At 40.6% G+C, this 17,871-nt stretch overlaps 2 protein-coding genes across 2 annotated transcripts; both read right to left on the minus strand.

The window, feature by feature from the left end:
* Window positions 1-2,267: 2,267 nt before the first annotated feature.
* On the minus strand, window positions 2,268-7,143 carry thap1 (THAP domain containing, apoptosis associated protein 1). Its single transcript, XM_070988237.1, has 3 exons — window positions 6,953-7,143; window positions 5,684-5,876; window positions 2,268-4,517 (listed from the first exon to the last, which is right to left on the minus strand). The coding sequence occupies exons 1-3, from the start codon at window positions 7,021-7,023 to the stop codon at window positions 4,119-4,121; spliced, it is 663 nt and encodes a 220-aa protein (XP_070844338.1). The 5' UTR covers window positions 7,024-7,143; the 3' UTR covers window positions 2,268-4,118.
* Window positions 7,144-8,466: 1,323 nt separating this feature from the next.
* On the minus strand, window positions 8,467-13,038 carry ccdc82 (coiled-coil domain containing 82). The gene is made up of 2 exons (XM_070989271.1): window positions 12,188-13,038; window positions 8,467-11,925 (listed from the first exon to the last, which is right to left on the minus strand). Exons 1-2 carry the CDS (start codon window positions 12,719-12,721, stop codon window positions 11,743-11,745), a joined length of 717 nt encoding a protein of 238 aa, XP_070845372.1. The 5' UTR covers window positions 12,722-13,038; the 3' UTR covers window positions 8,467-11,742.
* Window positions 13,039-17,871: the final 4,833 nt, after the last annotated feature.

Raw genomic sequence — 17,871 nt, forward strand, 5'->3', positions numbered from 1 at the left:
TGCTTCACAGCACCTCAGCAGCATCATTGTTTCATTCAGCCTCTCACTCCTCTGATCTCTTTCTTCTCTCTGGGAATTGAACCGACAGCTCTCTGCTCACAGTTAAAGCCTGTTTCCACCCTCTTCCCCCTTGTGTTCCTCCCCCGCTGTTTCCTCCCCTGAGGCGTGCGTGTGTGTGTGTGTGTGTGTGTGTGTGTGTGTGTGAGTGTGTGTGTGTGTGTGTGTGTGTGTGTGTGTGAGTGTGAGTGTGTGTGTGTGTGTGTGTGTGTGTGTGTGTGTTTTTGTGGAATGAGCAGATCATTGGCAGAGAGATCAGAGAGTATTATAGATCTGATAGATGCTTCCAGGCAGAGTTTAGCTTTATGACGGTGTTTATATTTATATACATTATCATCATTATCATCATGTTCATCCCGCTTACCTCCAGTCCTTGGCTTGGTGCTCCAGGCTGAATACTGTGACTCCAGACTGAAGAGAATAAAAAGTGAAATTGTGTACTTTCTATCTGGGTCAGAGGATGAACAGATTCATCAGCAGCAGATTCACATCTGCAGAATCTGGAGAGGAAAATGATCTGATAGAAGAAACTCTGATGTGCACTCGCTGTTCACCTTTGACCTCTTGGGCTGTCATTTCTCCCATACATTTAACCTACCCCATGCATGCAGATATATGTATATATTACATTAAGTAATATCAATACTGTGTAGTAGTGTGAAATATGAAGCAGCTTTGTAAACATGTATAATGTTTATAAACAAAGTAGGAAAACAACTCAATCTAAGCTGTTCCAGATGACCTGCATGTAAAAACTCGGTAATTAATTAAACATTACTCCCCCAAACAGGACATATAAAAAGTATTGTATAGAAAACCCAACATTACCTTAGGGTTTTTTTGTTTTTTTGTTTGTTTTTTTGCTGGTGGCATGAGAGGAGCATGCTGAGAACCAGGTCATCCAGGTGTTGTTTAATTAGAGCAGTCAGACTGCAGCCTGTGGAACATTACAGTTTGGACAGGATGACCTTGATGCTGCGCCGGGGGGCAGAGCTTCAGCCCAAACACATCAACCTGGATCAGATTCAGCCCTGCAGAGATCTGTTCACCTGATGAGGATCAAGGTCATTCAAGAGGTGAAGTCTGCTGTTCAAACAGAAACAACTGAGAAACATCAACAACTAAAGCCGTGCTGGCGCCCCCTAAAGGCTGCAGTGTTCATTACAGCCACAAAATGAAAAACTGTCAGAACATCCTGATGTTTGAGCTTTTCATGCAGTCTCACCAGCAGAGCTAAAAATAATGGTGTTAGAGGAAAGGTCATGGAGTCATTAAAATCTAAAGGGTTCATCATTTGGGGAGCAGGAATGGGGATGAGAAAAAGTGTTGTATATTTGGAATGCCACTAGTTGTTACTTTGTCAAAAACTATTCTTTGGGTTAATGTAAAAACTCCAAATAATTGCCAAATGAGTTGGGACCCTCCAAAGATTCCCAAGATAAATCTGAGAGGTCACATGAATTTCTATTAAACAGTGATGAAGCATATGTTCTACTCACCTGGTGGTGCCTGTGTGATCAGTAAGCACACTGCTGTCTAACATACAGGTCTGTACCACCACCTGCAGGCCAAGGGTATGATTGCTGTTGTTGTTTTCCCCTTAAATGAAAAAGTTTAGGTGTATCAAAATGGCATCAACTAATAAATACATCAGTAGTTTAACAACTAGGGGAAAAGAAAGTAGATGCAGTCACACAATGGAAAAATAGAACATTATTTTTGTGTTCTCCTATTCCTTTCAACTGTATTCTTTACCTTTACTTGTGAAAGTATCTGCTGTCTCTGCTCTCAAAGCTTCCACCACTGTGGTTTTAGCTGGCCTTCACTTAAAAATCCCTGCATGTGTCTAAAAGCAGCATCAGTGCTCAAAGTGTGATCAGCTGATTTTAAATGGTAACACTAATGCGAATAAGTTGTGATGTTGGTGCTTTCTCTCTCATTGGCCATGTCACAGTGGAGCAACAATTTGGAATGTGAAAGGAAATTTTAAAAAAAGAAAAAGAAGATGAGTGTCTGTTAATAATTTCCTTTGAAAATTCAAATTCAAACTCAAAATCCAAATCTGAACATTCCCTTGGTTGATGTGCCAAATATACAAATAAGCATACAAAATGTCATCGTGTCCCCAGATCTCAGCAATTAACTGAGTGAACACAATGTTATGATTACTGACAGACATGATGGACGAAGAAATAAGACCCAAGCTGGAATTAACTGCAATTTTCCTTTAACACACACTTAAGTTAAATTAACCTTCACTCTACCAAACCACACACACACTTTCAAATAACATCACAGGTACAGTTATCTCTGCATAATCAATTCCAACCCCTCAGTCAAGGAACAGTTCAACATTTTGGAAAAAGGCTTCTCTCATCTCTAACACTACAGAATATGATTTGGATGTGATTTGGAGCTGTTTCAACAATTCTGCTGTCTCTGGTTTGTTATTATGAACAAACGCACAAGCTACTTGTTTTGTAGGTTTGATGCTTAACTAGTGCAGCACAAGAAAGGAAGGAATGGTCAGATAATCATAAGCCATGAGGGATACCCGGTATGATGTGTCATGTTACTTGGGAATGTACTAGAATGAATAAGTATAGTGACTGAGTTTTGAGTTATTAGAATTAATCAGGAAAAACTCATGAGGCAAGTAGCTGTTATTCTGATTAACAGATATCAGTGTACCTAATGAATCATTACTATAGCATTTCCCAGTCTGTTCTCTAGTAACTTGTCATTGTCTGCCATTGTCATCAATAAGGAACTACTCATTTATGATTCATTTTCAGGTATATTCATGTCACTAATTTAAAGGCATTTGACAGAGATTTCAAAGTCCAGATGTTGGGTTGCCAGGTTAACCGTGCCACTTGGATGGAAAGTGGAAAATACCAATTTGTAGACACCCACCCGGCTTGTTGCTTTTCCAGCTGGGGTAATAGTCGTCACAGAGCACTATGCCACCCTTGCCGATGCAGAACTCAGCTATGTTTGAAGTAATGTGTGGAAGTGTTTCAAATTCAACATCAGAGATGGAAACATCATGGATAAAGATGAGACAATGTATGTGTGCATGCACACCCACACATTTGTGTTTCTGTATTTGTGAGGACCCTCATTGACATAATGCTTTCCCCAGCCCCTTACCCGACCCATCACAACTAAATGGTTAACCCCAACACTTTCACTAACCGAAAACTAATTCTGACACAACCCTTAAAACCAAGTCTGAATCCTCAAACAGTCCTCTGAGGGTCTGTCCGAAAGTGAGGGCAGCCAAAATGTCCTCACCTACCAACAATGTCCTCAAGGCCAAGGTCTAAAACTCAAATTGGTTCTCGAAAAAATGGATGCAAGTACATACATGCACACATGCGTTCTTTGCATTATGTTTATGTGAAGAAAAATACAGAAATAAATGGAGAATTACAAATTAACCATTTGTTACACAAAAGATATTTGAAACCCTTGTTTATACATTTGTGAGCTTTTTCCTTTTAGGAAAAAAATGTTCAAAAACAAAGACTGAAGCTCACTCATGAGCAGGCTGCAGCTTGTTTGTTATATTCTTACACAAACATAAATAGAAAACTTTAGTTTGTGATTTTTGGGGTGTTCAGCATTGGGACTATTTCTTGAAGAACAACAGTTTATCCATCCACCCAGCGTTCTGTGCAGCATCTCTGCTGGTTACAATCAGACCTCAGGAAGTCACAGCACCAGCCTGTTGTTTGCCAAGAAACTGTTTCAGCGCAGAACTCCCTTTAAAACCAAACCTAAAATGTTGAACATTTCATTTAAAGTGACAGTTGACAAATCATTTCACTGCAGCCCACACAGAAAAAAGAAAAAAAACCCTGATATGTAAGGAGGTGTTGTGTCCACCCAATCAGACTGCAGTTTTCAGTATCCAGCATCTGCATTCCTGAACAAATGAGTCCTTCAGCTCTCAGCTCAGGACTTTGCTCTGCTGACAGATGTGAGACTGAACCTGCAGCAGATTTTAATCTGCCGCTCACTTTGACCACACTGGTCTTTCCTTTCTCCGCTCCTCATTACTCAATGCCTTTGAGCGTGTGGTAGATGTGTTTCGGTAAAATCACAAACCCCTCTCCAAATGCTGCGGGTGGCTCACGGCCGGTCCTGGGTGTCTCACATGCCGCCTTCAGCCTCTTTAGCTGTCTCTCCTGCCGCCGACACTTCTGCTGTGTGGTCTTCAGCTTCTTCCTCAGGCTCCCTAACTGCTCCTCCAGCTGCTCAATGCGCTTCCTCTGCCGAGCAGAGTCCTCTGCAGTGTAGTTGTGGTCACAGGAGACTGCCACTGTATCACCCAGGGTGTCTGGTGGGCTCCTCCCAGGCTCCTCCTGTTCCTCCGCCACTGCCAGGTCAGAGGTAAGAGGCAGAGTGAGAGGGAAGTCAATCTCTGAGGGGAAGGGATCCTCCAGGGACTCTGTCTGTCAGACAGAAAACACAAGAGTCCTGATGCTACTTTCTGAATTAGGCCAAGACAGTGTGAAGCTAAACATACAGTTATCTAGTTAACACTCATCCAGAGGTGAAGCGTGGTTTGTTCATTTTAGTTACAGTTGATAGTTAGAGCATTTGATAACAGTTATTTTGAAATAAAGACAACAGGACTGGAGCCTGATGAGGACTGAAGCTTTCTAATGCTTTGATTAATCTTACATTTGTTTTGTTATAATTCTCCTCCAATCGACTGTGATCTATCTCTGTTGATGTTCTAAAACTCAACACATTTCATCTCATGTCATCGCAGTTTCCAAACATCAGCTGGGAGAAACTTTGCAGGTTTGGTAGAATTATCACAAAATCTTTAGAGTTTATTCATGCTGAATTCAAAGCTGTTTCCCTCAGTTGGAGAAACAATCAACCAATCAGAGCTTCGGAGGTGGGACTAAGAAAGGAGACATTTGAACATCCATCCATCCATTATCTATACCGCCTATCTATACCGCCTATCCCTTTTGGGGTTGCGGGGGGCTGGAGCCTATCCCAGCTACAATGGGCGAGAGGCGGGGTACACCCTGGACCGGTTGCCAGCCGATTGCAGGGCCACATGTAAGGACAAACAAACATTCACACTCACACTCACACTCACACCTACGGACAATTTAGAGTCACCAATCAACCTAATGAGCATGTTTTTGGTCTGTGGGAGGAAGCCGGAGTACCCGGAGAGAACCCACGCATGCACGGGAAGAACATGAAAACTTCACACAGAAAGGCCCCGCCTGACCCAGGGATCGGACCGGCAACCTTCTTGCTGTGAGGCACGCGCACTACCTGCTGCGCCACCATGCAGCCACATTTGAACATGCGAGCAAGAATTAGTTTTGTCACTAAGTTAGCAATAGTTACACCTAGCTGTTAATAGGTGTAAATATTTCTACATAAGAACCAGTTTATGTGGTGCAATGTGTTTTAATGTAGTGATGTGAAAATCTCCCCTTTGTAAACATAATAACAAGTTGAAGTTTGAACTTATAAAGAGCATGCAACCGGCTCCTGAACTAAAAGTCAGCAGTGTTCAGTATAATCTTTTCCTCGGTCTAAATCAAGAGGAATCTGTAATGGACTGAAATGCTCTGAGCTGCTTCACCTTGATGTTGAGGTTGAAGGTGAAGAGTGATGGCACAGCGTTCTCCTTCAGCACACGGTTGTTGCACTCTCTCTTGAAGCAGTCTTTGGTGAAGTGCTGTGAGCAGATGTTGCTGTACTTTGTTGGCTTGAAGTTGTTCCTCCTCATTGCCGCCACCCATTTACCACAAACATCTGGACGTGCCAGAGGAAACCTAGGGAAACCAATCAATCAACAAACAAACAAAATGAGAAATAAAATCTAAATGAACTTTGATCACCTGGAAATGGGTTCTTTCTGTAGCATTTATTTCACCATCATCAGTGGGACATTGATCAATTCCTTGTCTGATTATCAACAATTTATTTAGGTGATTTTGGAAGTAAAACTTATGTCAAAATTGTGAACTACAACCTGGTCCTGTCAGAAAGCCTTTATTGGTAACACTTCAGAGAACATCTAGTCCTATACACAGAACTCCTTTCAATAAAACTTTACTTTAACAGTGGATTCATCTATTAACTCTCACCTGGATGTCAGTGCCTTGCTAAACCTGATGGGATTAACAGGAATTAAACCTGTCAACTAAACAGTGTAAAAAAAGGAACATCAGATGAATATAGATTGCACTGTAACTTGTGTTGTAAGTAGGGTTAATTCAACTCGTCTCACATGGCCAAACCAGACGGGTCTCCACATGTTTACCCGGCTCCACCAGAGGAGACTTCCGGCTAACAGCGTCGATACATTAAAAACTGTTACCGAACTCCAATCAGAATAAATGGAATTTAATTCTTCCCGTATTCCTGGATAAAGCAAACATGGAGTTAATAACCTCCTACTTGACTTTATGAACATGTATTATGTCATTATGAATTCGGCATAGGCAACTCTTGAAAACACTAATTAATTTAAGTTTTAATCACATAACTGAAATAAACTGGAATGTTCGGGTAACGCGACTGTGAACATGATGTAGGTTAATTTGTTACTTTGGAAGAGGGGGCCGTACGACTGGCAGGCAAACTTGATACAAGACTTTCAATTCACCAGAGTAAAACTGTGCTCGATTAGTTGTCTGTGACCTGATTTTATCAGTAAAGCTTATTGACAAATGTATCAATTTCTAACACTGTTGTACTGTTGATGATGAGCAATGATGCTTTAACGAGCAGATTAGTAAACGCAAGCTGGTAAACTCTCTCGGTACTCTTTACCAGTTCAGCGCAGTGCCTATCCATTATTTCTGGTAAGCTAATGCTAGCTTGCACACAGTTTAAATGAGCTTACTTGTGGAATGAAATGTCTTTGTCTTTGTGGTAGCGGTTCTTACAGCCATACGCAGAGCACGTCTGAACCATGGCTTCTGCACCGACGACGCACACTGAGAGCGGGACTGATACTCCACGCAGCTCCGCTGGTTCTTGTCCTCACCTCCACACAGGCTTCACTGCCACCAACAATGATGGCGAACACCGAATAACGTGACTTACGTTGTTAGATCTGATTGGGAGAGCTCTCTTCCCATACCTTCCCGGATTATGTTACAGTGTCCAGCGAGGGAAAACAAAGATTTCATGTTGTTAAGGTTGTCATGTTGCTTTGATTTAATAAACTGAGAAGTTCTTTCAACAAGAATCTGAAATTTAATGGATTTTTTTTTTAAATACTGCAAAATGACCTTAACACTAATTATTTCCTATAATGCAAAGAAACCCATATCTGAAATATATCCTTTCAATGACACTCAGTTTTTGCCCACAAATCTAAAATAAATAAATAAATAAATAAATAAATAAAAAATATTGAAACATCTTATTTTATAGCTGCATAATTATCAAGAAAACCATTTTCAGGATTTACAACTGGGTTTGTCAACCCATAGATGTGTAACATTTTTAAAACGTTATCAATACATTTCAACATATGAATAATCTCATGCTGAAAATTTGTTATTGTGATGGCCAAGGAGGTTGAATGTATTGCTAAAATAGGATTTAATTGGAAAAGATCTTGATATATCAAGAATATCAATTATTTATCATCTCCCCTTCCAACCTATGCCCTCACCTTTGATGAGTATCTTGTAATCTTGTAAAAATGTGACATTATTTTCTTTTTATTATTTCTATCTTATTTTCACGTCTTAAAATGAATGAGACTTGCCTCTAAATGATGAAACGTTGTAGTGGTTTGTTTCCACTGGTGCCACAGGCAAGTGTGCAAATAAAGGTTAGATATGATGTGTGTATATTCAGTATACTGTATAAAGCAACACTGGTATCAGTTGCACCTGTGCTGATAATAATTGTAGACATTTATACATTGTTTATGAGACAATACAGTGGTGTGTTGCTCTTTGAGCTAACTGACACTGTAGATGACAGCAGTATGTATGTGTAAGTATGAATGACCAAACTTGAAGAAATATACATGGAAGTACCAAAATAGTTTTAATTTAAACTATTTTTTGAAAGAAAAAATGTTGTACTATTTTATATAAAATGCCAAGATGCAAATATTTTTGGCTGTGACTGTATGAAGGCTGTCAAAGCATCATGGGTATCCTGCATGTAGAGCCAAACTGAGGGGCCTGAAACAATGTGTTTTAATGCAACTGTCCTGAGGCTCTCAGATAAACAGCACTCAGTTTATCAAACAGTTTTAACATGTAAAAATAAATTAGAAACATTACACAGCTGGGGCAGGCTGATTCATGCAAAATGTAGTTATAAACTACCAAAGTGGATTTTCAACACAAAATCTGTTGAACAACAAAAATAAAGGAGGTGTCTTCAATAGGGTCGGTTGGTCTAAAGAGCTTTATACTGCAACAAAGATATACACTAGAAAACAAGTAAATACACAGCACATTTCATTAGTCGTTTAAGTCACTGTTGACTCCCCCTCCACACTGGCCCTGGGGGGAATCCCTGCCACCATGACAAGTGTCATTCCTTTTCTCTGTTAAACTCAACTGAACTTTGTGAGATCAACCCTTGGAGGGAGAGAACCATGGTGACTCAGTACTGCAGATGAACCACAGTGAATTGCATTTTCTCGTCAGTTCCACTATAACATCAACAAGGTGCTGATTTGCAGTATTTAAAACAGATGTTTGTGATTGGAACCAACAGAAATAAAATGTCGGAGAAAACAATCAATAAGTATAAGTGGCAATATCCAGATAATCTGTCATGTCCAAAGTCAAATTTTATACATTTACTTCAGTTGCATGTCACAATTACCCATTATTTGCATTTAGAACGACCCAATGACTAAATTATGTTTTTTTGCACACAATTTCACATCATAGTAATGTTAGTAGGCCACACAAGTGATTGTTTATGTTGTTACGGTCAGGAGGTGGGGCTTCTCATTGAAAGGCATAAGCAGTTATTGTGTAGTACCTGCAAGGCACAATAAAGAACTGCACACATAACAGGCCGGCAATCCATCATGACAACTGATGACAAGGGATGGTACCTAACATTTAAATCCCCCACTCCCCCCATGCCCACTTTGCCTTGGCTTTCCAAGTGGCTTCTGTTGCCTGTTACAGAATACCAAGGGTCAGTATCTACTAATGAAACGCAGCTTAATTTCAGCTGGAAATTCCCACTGAAAACTGGAACAGAAGAAGGAAAGAGGAAACATGAGCTGAAGTGAATGTTTAAAAGAAGCAAACTTCTGATATAGGGTAATTTTTTTCCAATGTATACGTTAGCACATGAACGCTAGCCTGATGGTCCAGATGGTTTGTTAGACTGACTGATCTGGGAAGTCATCAATGGACACTGGACAAGGGCAGGCACTTTCAAAAAATACTTAGCAGGTGATTAGACTAACCATCTGTTTATCACCATGTACCATGGGCTAGCTTCAGCCAACGAGATCAACAAACTATGTGACATAGTAGGTCTGTTGATGCCAATCAGGAGAGGAGAGAAAACATCTTCTCCATAGAGGAAAGCCTTTGGTGATGTTGTTTGCTCTTCTTTCAATGAAGATATACTCCCCAGTTCTGATATGACTGATCCCATAGCAGCATTTACATTAACCTCTTTAACAGCCACCACTGTTGTTTTCAAATGAACAGTAGCTTCTTTCGCTGTCAACACACCTAAACCACGTCTGCCTATAGCTGCTAGTACTTAAAACGTCATAGGAAGCTGATTGGCCTGGACCACTGTGGTTCAAACACAAGTGCATAACTTGAAGCCTTGCAAGAAGCCTGGATTTGAATGATCTTGTGAATACAGCTGTTTTGCAAGGTAACGTGCATGCAGCACTGCGACAGACAGCAGAGAGAACGAAATACGTAGCTCAAAGAAAGTTTTTGGGTGGGCTGTCCAAATGAATTCTATACACACTACAAGAAACACTGTTATAGGTTACCATTTACAAAAATGACTAACCAAATAAAATTAAATGCTTTCAGCGAGTGCAAAAAGTGAACACTGTTTTCTGAATTCAAAAGAAATGTCCAGAATCTCAGACAACATTTACAAACTTCAGCAAAAATATGTTTCTTTAGAGTCCGAGTCTTATTTTGATAGTTGTTTCCATCTTTCCTGTTCCCTGTGACGACACTTTCCTGGAAATCTTTCAATTCAGTGACACTGATAAACAGTTCTTGTGAATGTGAAGTTAAGTGCTAAAGGTCATTTACTGTTGCTAAAGAATGAACATCCACGCTTGCTGTCTGTTTATCACAACTCAAGGCAAACACATACTTTGGGCTCAGTCCCGTCAGTTAATTCTGGAGAGAAACTCAAAAGTGAACACATTTACAATAAAATAAAAAAAAAACTACAAGGTAGAATTTACTTTGCAGGAACAGTATTCCATATAGTGTTATGTGAAAAGTCCAACAAAAAGAGTGCTGTCAGTTGGGAATGCTGAATGTTGACTGCAGTACCCAGAAGCCTCAGCAGCTATTGTCCATCCACACTTGTGAAATCAGAGTTTCATTGTATTCAGGAACAAAACAACAACTTGAAGCAATCTGAAAGGATGTTTCTTAAAGTAATGCTCTCTGGGACTCGTAGTTGACTTCTCTCCTAGAGTCTGTTACCTCTGACGTTTTATCACTAAAGGAGGATTTCTTTCTTCTTCATAATTATGACTAGCAATTTTTTGGAGGGCTTTGGTGTATCACATCTGTCGCTGAAAAGCCTCAAAATCAAACAAAAACTACATTTTCTTGTGGGAAACATCATTTAGGGTGATTAGAAAAAAAATATTGATATAGTGTAATATTATTAATGCACAGTTTTTTTAACCCTCACTTCACCAACACTGTAATCACAAAACCATCTTGAGTTGTCTGATGATGTGAACACTTGTAAGGTGTTAACATGGAATTTTTCTTTACCATCCATCCCATATGAAGTGAACATGGCATTAGCAACCACAAAAGTAGAAGCTTCCATCACTGACAGCTTCCTTCAAGGACTGGTTATCTTCCACTGTAACATTATAAGCTGGCAGTTTTACACAATTCTTGCCTGTGCACCTGTCAGTGGAACATGAGTGACATGAGATCTATCAGCAGTGGTAGATCACAAAGAATATCATATGACACTAAACCAGGAGTGACGTATCCACGAGCCACTTGTCCACCTTCCGACACAAAGATTCCATCGAGGCGTGGCTGCATCGTGTTCCAGCTCCAGAAGCACTGCACGGCCTTTCAGAAGTGTCCCAGAAGCAGCTGTCTGCTTTGCTCTAAAGAGGATATGCGCCTTGTCTATTTTTGACAGACGCCACATTAAGCTGCACAGAGCAGATCCAGCCAGGCAGGAAGACAGGAACACATGAAGAATTCGATACATTTTCAAAATAAAACACCCTGTGCAGACTCCCGATTGTACATCGGCAATAAACACAATTAAAACAGACAAAAAAGAAACCATTTAACTACATAGCCTACTTACCCATGACAGAAGCACGAACATCAAGAAAAAATGACCAAAAAAGGAGGAACTGTACAAACAGTTATGAGTCATTTTCAGATGGTATAAGTTTTTAGTTCTCCATCTTCAAACTCCTTCTCTGTCCTCCATCATGGTGTGGATCTACTTCTTCCCCACCACCTTCTCTTCCTGCTCCTCTGTTGCTTCGTCCTTGTCTTTCTCCTCCACTCTGTCTCCATTTCCATCTGAAGCCTCTCTCTTGCTGCCATTTTCTCCTCTGACTCCATCTTCCTCACCACCAGCCGCATCTTCAACTTCTTTAGACTCCTCCACATCACTCGCACCCTGAAAATATGAACACATTAAAGATTCTGAGTAGACTTCGATAGTTGACTGCTGAACTGCAATGATAATTTATTTTCTTTTAGAAAATCAAACAAAAATAATTGACTCAGTTTAAACTGACAGCTGAGGTAATTAGAGGAAATTTTGACAGAGAACATACACCTCAACCTTTAATTCGGGCAGTTCAACTAACTAAACGTTGATGAACACTTAACTTATGACAAAGTTCAGGGTCTGTGTGTGACAGGGGTCAAAGGTGTACCTGCTTCAGGCGGAACCTCCTACGGCTCGGTACCCGGGCTTTCATCCTCCGAGACAGTGCCAGCAGCTTGTTGTGTCTCTGCCTCCTCTTCGCCTTCTCCGCCTCCTCTCTCTGCTTCTCCTCCGCATGGTCCGAGTCCGACTCATCTTGTCGCTGAAGCCTGCTCCGCTTTCTGGGTTGCACCATCCTCTTCGGCTGGCTCCTGTCCTCCTCCTCATCGTCTTCTTCCTCCCTGGCACTGGAGGATGAGGAGCTGTCGTCGCCCCCCAGGAACGAGCGCTTTCTGCGTGACACTGAGCGGCTGTCGTCGCTGGAAGTCGCCCCAGAACCGCTCCGGTCCCGCTCCTCCTGCTCGCTGTCCTCCTCCGGGGAGCTCTGGAAGTCGGATTGGGATACGGAGGAGGAGGAAGAGAACGAGCCTTCGTCACTGTCGTCCAGGATGGAAGCGGGTAGGCCGATCTGGCGCTTCTTCGATGCGTCCACCTTGGTTTTCCGCATGGACGCGAACATTTTCCGCTTGTACAAGCTCTCCATGTCTGCGCGACTTACCGGAGACCAGTGACATGAAACAGAAAACCGAAAAAGAACAACCACACAGAGTGCAAGCAAGCTAACCGTAACGTTACAGATTATTAGCCTCTGTAGTCTGCGTGACACATTTCTGTTAAATACACAGCATGGCGTCTGAATTCAGATCTGTCCAGAATTGTTTTGTAATCTGTTCGTGGAAACGTTCTGCCTGTGTGTGTTAAATCAGGATTCACGAGCTAAAAAATGGACATTTCGTGTCATTTCTTTTCTCAGCGTAAGTTGGTCTGTGTTGTTGTTATTGCCCCCGCTTCTTCTTCGCTGGATCAAATTAGAGCATGGAGTGTTGGGTCGCCCCCTGTGGCGAAGGGCAGCCACTGCTGATACCGACTGATCGATGATCAAAACTCAGGGCAATCATCATGAATGAACACCGATTAGACAAGGGAAAATCTGAAATAATTAATAATGATGTTCAAAAAATATAGAATTCAGGAGTAGAATTCCATCATGTTTTTATTTTATTTATTTGTTTATTGTTAAATGATTAACTCCTTCCACATTTTTGAACACAAAAGCCATTCAAACATCAAAATATTCATCGTATTTAGGACATTACTTCTCTCACTCATACCGTTCAGCATTTTCTGGGAAATGTCCCTTATTAAAATAATTGATGAAATGTTCAAAATTCACACATTTTCACAATTTTTCATGCATTTTCAGTCTTACCTTCTCATTCATACTTTAAGATAGAAACTCAATTAAAACTTTCAAATGTTTCACTTCTTTTCTACATTTTGGGTATGATTCAACTTTAAAACCCCATTAAAACAGTTCAAAATATTAGATTTTCTTTGAAACTCAGTTACAATGGTAGTGATGTGTCTGATTTAATACATTAAGATGTTAGAATTGAAACATAAAGTGTGATCACTTGAAGAACGTGTTTTGAACTCAGTCTACTCTGAGCATTGGAGGGTAAAGGTCAACACTGCTTTCAGAAAGTAAATTTACTTAGTGATCGTAATATCACAAACTTGCTGTGTTGTCATGGCAACCTAAGGACGCTTAAACAGCGTCAATTCAATATTCCTTTATTCGTCTCTCGAGGGGAAATTCCAAATTTCACAGCAACATCAATAAGTGAATAGAATATTCAAAAAGACAACAAGTGCGTGCAATTAACACAGTATATACAAAGGGGCATAATAGAAAGAGAAAGAGAAACAACATCATCCTAAGAAAATGTACCGAAAATATTGCACAGGTTATTGCCCAGGTGCTCAGATTGTCTCACATGTTCATGTTCAGTTCAGTTATAAGATACACACAGCTACACTCCCACCAAATTGCCTTTGATTATTGAATAACCAAACACATAGTAACCGTACATAACATGTTATGCTCTCCATGACTTAAATCAAAGGTAATTTCTAAGTAACTCGCTAAAGCCCTCAGAAAACTTTAAAAACAAGACAATATGATTGATAAAAGTGTATAACTTTCCTGTTGAAACGAACTTGTATAATTGTATTTACCAATAGGTAAACTTTAGACTGTTCCTTGCAAAAGATTGGAAGGGAAATAAGAACAATCCCAGGTTTCTCTTCAGCACTGCAGCCAGGCTGACAGAGAGCCATAATTCCGTTGAACCATGTATTCCTTTAGCTCTGAACAGCAATGACTTCATGAGCTTCTTTAATGATAAAATTCTAACTATTAGAGACAGAATTCATCAGCTCCTGCTGTCAACAGGTACTGTTTTGTCTTCAAACACAGAAACCGTAGAAACTGTTACTCAGTCTGTGGTAGTTTGAGACTGTTTTGCTCCTGTTGACCTTCACCAGTAATTTCAATAATTTCATCATCAAAATCATCAACCTGTATTTTAGATCCTATCCTGACTAAGCTGTTTAAAGAAGTATTACTTTTAATTGACTCTTCAGTATTAGACATGATCAATCTGTCTTTATCAACAGGCTACGTACCACAGTCCTTTAAAGTAGCTGTGATAAAACCGCTACTTAAAAAGCCTACTCTTGATCCAGGGGTTTTAGCCAACTATAGACCGATATCCAACCTTCCCTTTCTCTCAAAAACTCTTGAGAAAGCAGTTGCCAATCAGCTGTGCGACTTTCTAAACAATAATAGTTTATTTGAGGATTTCCAGTCAGGATTTAGAGTGCATCATAGTACAGAGACAGCACTGGTTAAAGTTACAAATGACCTTCTAATTGCATCTGATAAAGGATTTGTCTCTGTACTAGTCTTATTGGATCTTGGTGCTGCATTTGACACCATTGACCATGGTATCCTATTGCAGAGACTGGAACACTTCATTGGCATTAAGGGAACTGCGCTAAGCTGGTTTAAATCCTACTTGTCAGATCGCTCTCAGTTTGTACACGTTATTGACGACTCCTCTGTGCTCGCTAAAGTCAGCTATGGAGTTCCGCAGGGTTCTGTGCTTGGACCAATTCTATTCACCTTATATATGCTTCCTTTAGGTAAGATTATCAGGAAGCACTCAATAAATTTTCATTGCTATGCAGATGATACCCAGCTATATTTATCAATGAAGCCGGAAGAAACCACTTAACTAGACTACAAGCATGTCTTCAGGACATAAAGACCTGGATGACCTGCAATTTTCTGATGCTAAACTCAGACAAAACTGAAGTTATAGTAGTAGGCCCTAAACATCTTAGAAAGTCACTTTCTGATGACATAGCAGCTATGGATGGCATTGCGCTGGCCTCCAGCACCACTGTAAAGAATCTGGGAGTTATCTTTGACCAAGACATGTCCTTTCACTCCCATGTAAAACAAATTTCAAGGACTGCCTTTTTTCACCTACGTAATATTACAAAAATCGCTGCAGCACGTGTTCTGACAAAGGAAGGAAGAGAGATCATTTTTCTCCAATACTAGCCACTCTGCACTGGCTCCCTGTAAAGTTTAGAATAGAATTTAAAATTCTCCTCCTTACTTATGAAGCCATAAATAGCCAGGCACCTTCTTATCTTAAAGAGCTCATAGTACCTTATTGCCCCACTCGAACACTGCGTTCCCAGAATGCAGGCCTACTTATGGTTCCTAAAGTCTCAAAAAGCAGAGCAAGAGTCAGAGCATTTAGCTATCAAGCTCCTCTCCTTTGGATCCATCTTCCAGTCTTTGTCCGGGAGGCAGACACTGTCTCTACATTTAAGAGTAGGCTTAAATAGGGCTGGGCCGATAAAACGATAGCGATATGTCTCGTGATAGACACGTCATCAATATCCATAAAAAATGCGTTCGATAAAACATTCGGTAATTTTTTTTCTTTGTCGGAAGAAACCTGAAGTTGCGAAGTTCGGTTTGCGCCATGTCGTTGTCACGTGTTTGTTGCTCCGTGAGGAGTGAGATGAGAAATAGAAAGTGAGCGCTGCAGCGAGCAAAGAAATCGTCGATAGAACAGGGAAAGTCAGCTCGCCAGTATGGAGTTTTTTGGATTTTATAAGTCGGACTGTAGTCAGACCAATGTGGTCTGTAACTTATGCAAGACTGTCGTCCCCACCAAGACCGGTAATACCACAAACTTATTTAACCACCTTAGCCGCGCGCACTCTTTGGAGCACAGCCGTATTCGCCAAAGTCCACCAACCGCAGCACCACCACACAAGCAGCTGACCACCATGCAGAGGTATCTGCTTCAGTGCCTGATGACAAATCATCTAAAAGGCATGAAGACATAACGGAGGCAGCGGCATATCATATAACTAAAGACATGCTGCCGCTGAGCAATGTGGAGAAGCCAGGTTATAAACATCTCTTACAAGTGTTTTTTTTTTTTTTTAAACACACTTGCAATAAAAATATAATTGAATAGTTCATGTATGTTTAGACTAAGAAGAGTGACTAAAGTTGTTCATATGTCTAGGCTGGTTTTATAGTTCAGTCAATCTTACTGTACTGTCTATCATGTTTGTTTGTTTGTTTGTATGTTACAGATGTCAAGTCTACCTCAGTTTCTGCTATGTTTACAAAACACTGCACATATCTGAAAACATTTTATTCAGCTGAAGGTGAATCAGCTTGTGAATTTCCTGCACTAAATCTGCAGGAAAAAAGTTCCCAGGTTTCTCTCTGTTTACATTTTTACACTTTTTTTTTCATTTATTATTTGAGTGTTTTCCATGGTTGTATTGACATTTCCTTTCCTTTCTGCCTTGATAGCTGAGGGGATTATAATCAGAGGAAGGTTCAATTTAAAATAAAAATGTTTAAATTGAATGTTTTTTTTCCTGGTCCTTATTTTAAATAGGTCATAAAAAATATAAATAATTATCGATATCGACCAATATAAAACACTTATATCGCAATAGAGTTTTCCGCCATATCACCCAGCCCTAGGCTTAAAGCTTTCCTTTTTGATAAAGCTTATAGTTAGGGCTGGCTCAGGCTGGTCCTGGACCAGCCCCTAGTTATGCCGCTATAGGATTAGACTGTCGGGGGACCTCCAAAGATACACTGAGCTCCTCTGTCCTTCTCTCCCTCTCCATCTGCACGCTTTCATGTCCTACCACGGCATGTTACTAACTTAGCTCCTTCCCCGGAGTCTCTGTGCTTTGTCGTCTCGCAGGTTCCACAGTGGCTGAATCTGGATTGTGGATTACAGCTGCGTCTCCTGCCATGACCCTGCCTGATATCCACTGCAACTGCTACTACTGTTATTACATCCACTGTAACTGTTACTGTGACTTCATGTCTGTCTCTCTGTCTCTCTGTTTCTCTCTCTCTCTCTCTCTCTGACTATGACTTGCGCTTGGGGCATTCATGTGGAAGTCACACTGCCTGTCTGCCAGAAATACGATTCTGTCTTTGTCCATTTCATTCAGAGCTCTGTCCATTTAATTTCTTGCTCCGACAACGTTGGTTCCCTGATCTGATCTTATATGCCTTACAGCTCCATGGATTGCTATAAAACAACGTAAAGCGTTCATGAGTGAATCCGTTGTCATGTCTTCCAACATCTCCACATGAATTGCTCTGGAGCATAGGCATGTGAAAAGGAGACCATACCATTTGTGCACCTTGCGACCTTGTTTTGTATAAAATGGGCCAAAACAATCCATACCACAGTAGGTGAACGGAGGTGAGTGGTCAACTCGGTC

This window comes from Chaetodon trifascialis, chromosome 20, assembly GCF_039877785.1.
Source record: "Chaetodon trifascialis isolate fChaTrf1 chromosome 20, fChaTrf1.hap1, whole genome shotgun sequence".
Taxonomy (NCBI): domain Eukaryota; kingdom Metazoa; phylum Chordata; class Actinopteri; order Chaetodontiformes; family Chaetodontidae; genus Chaetodon; species Chaetodon trifascialis.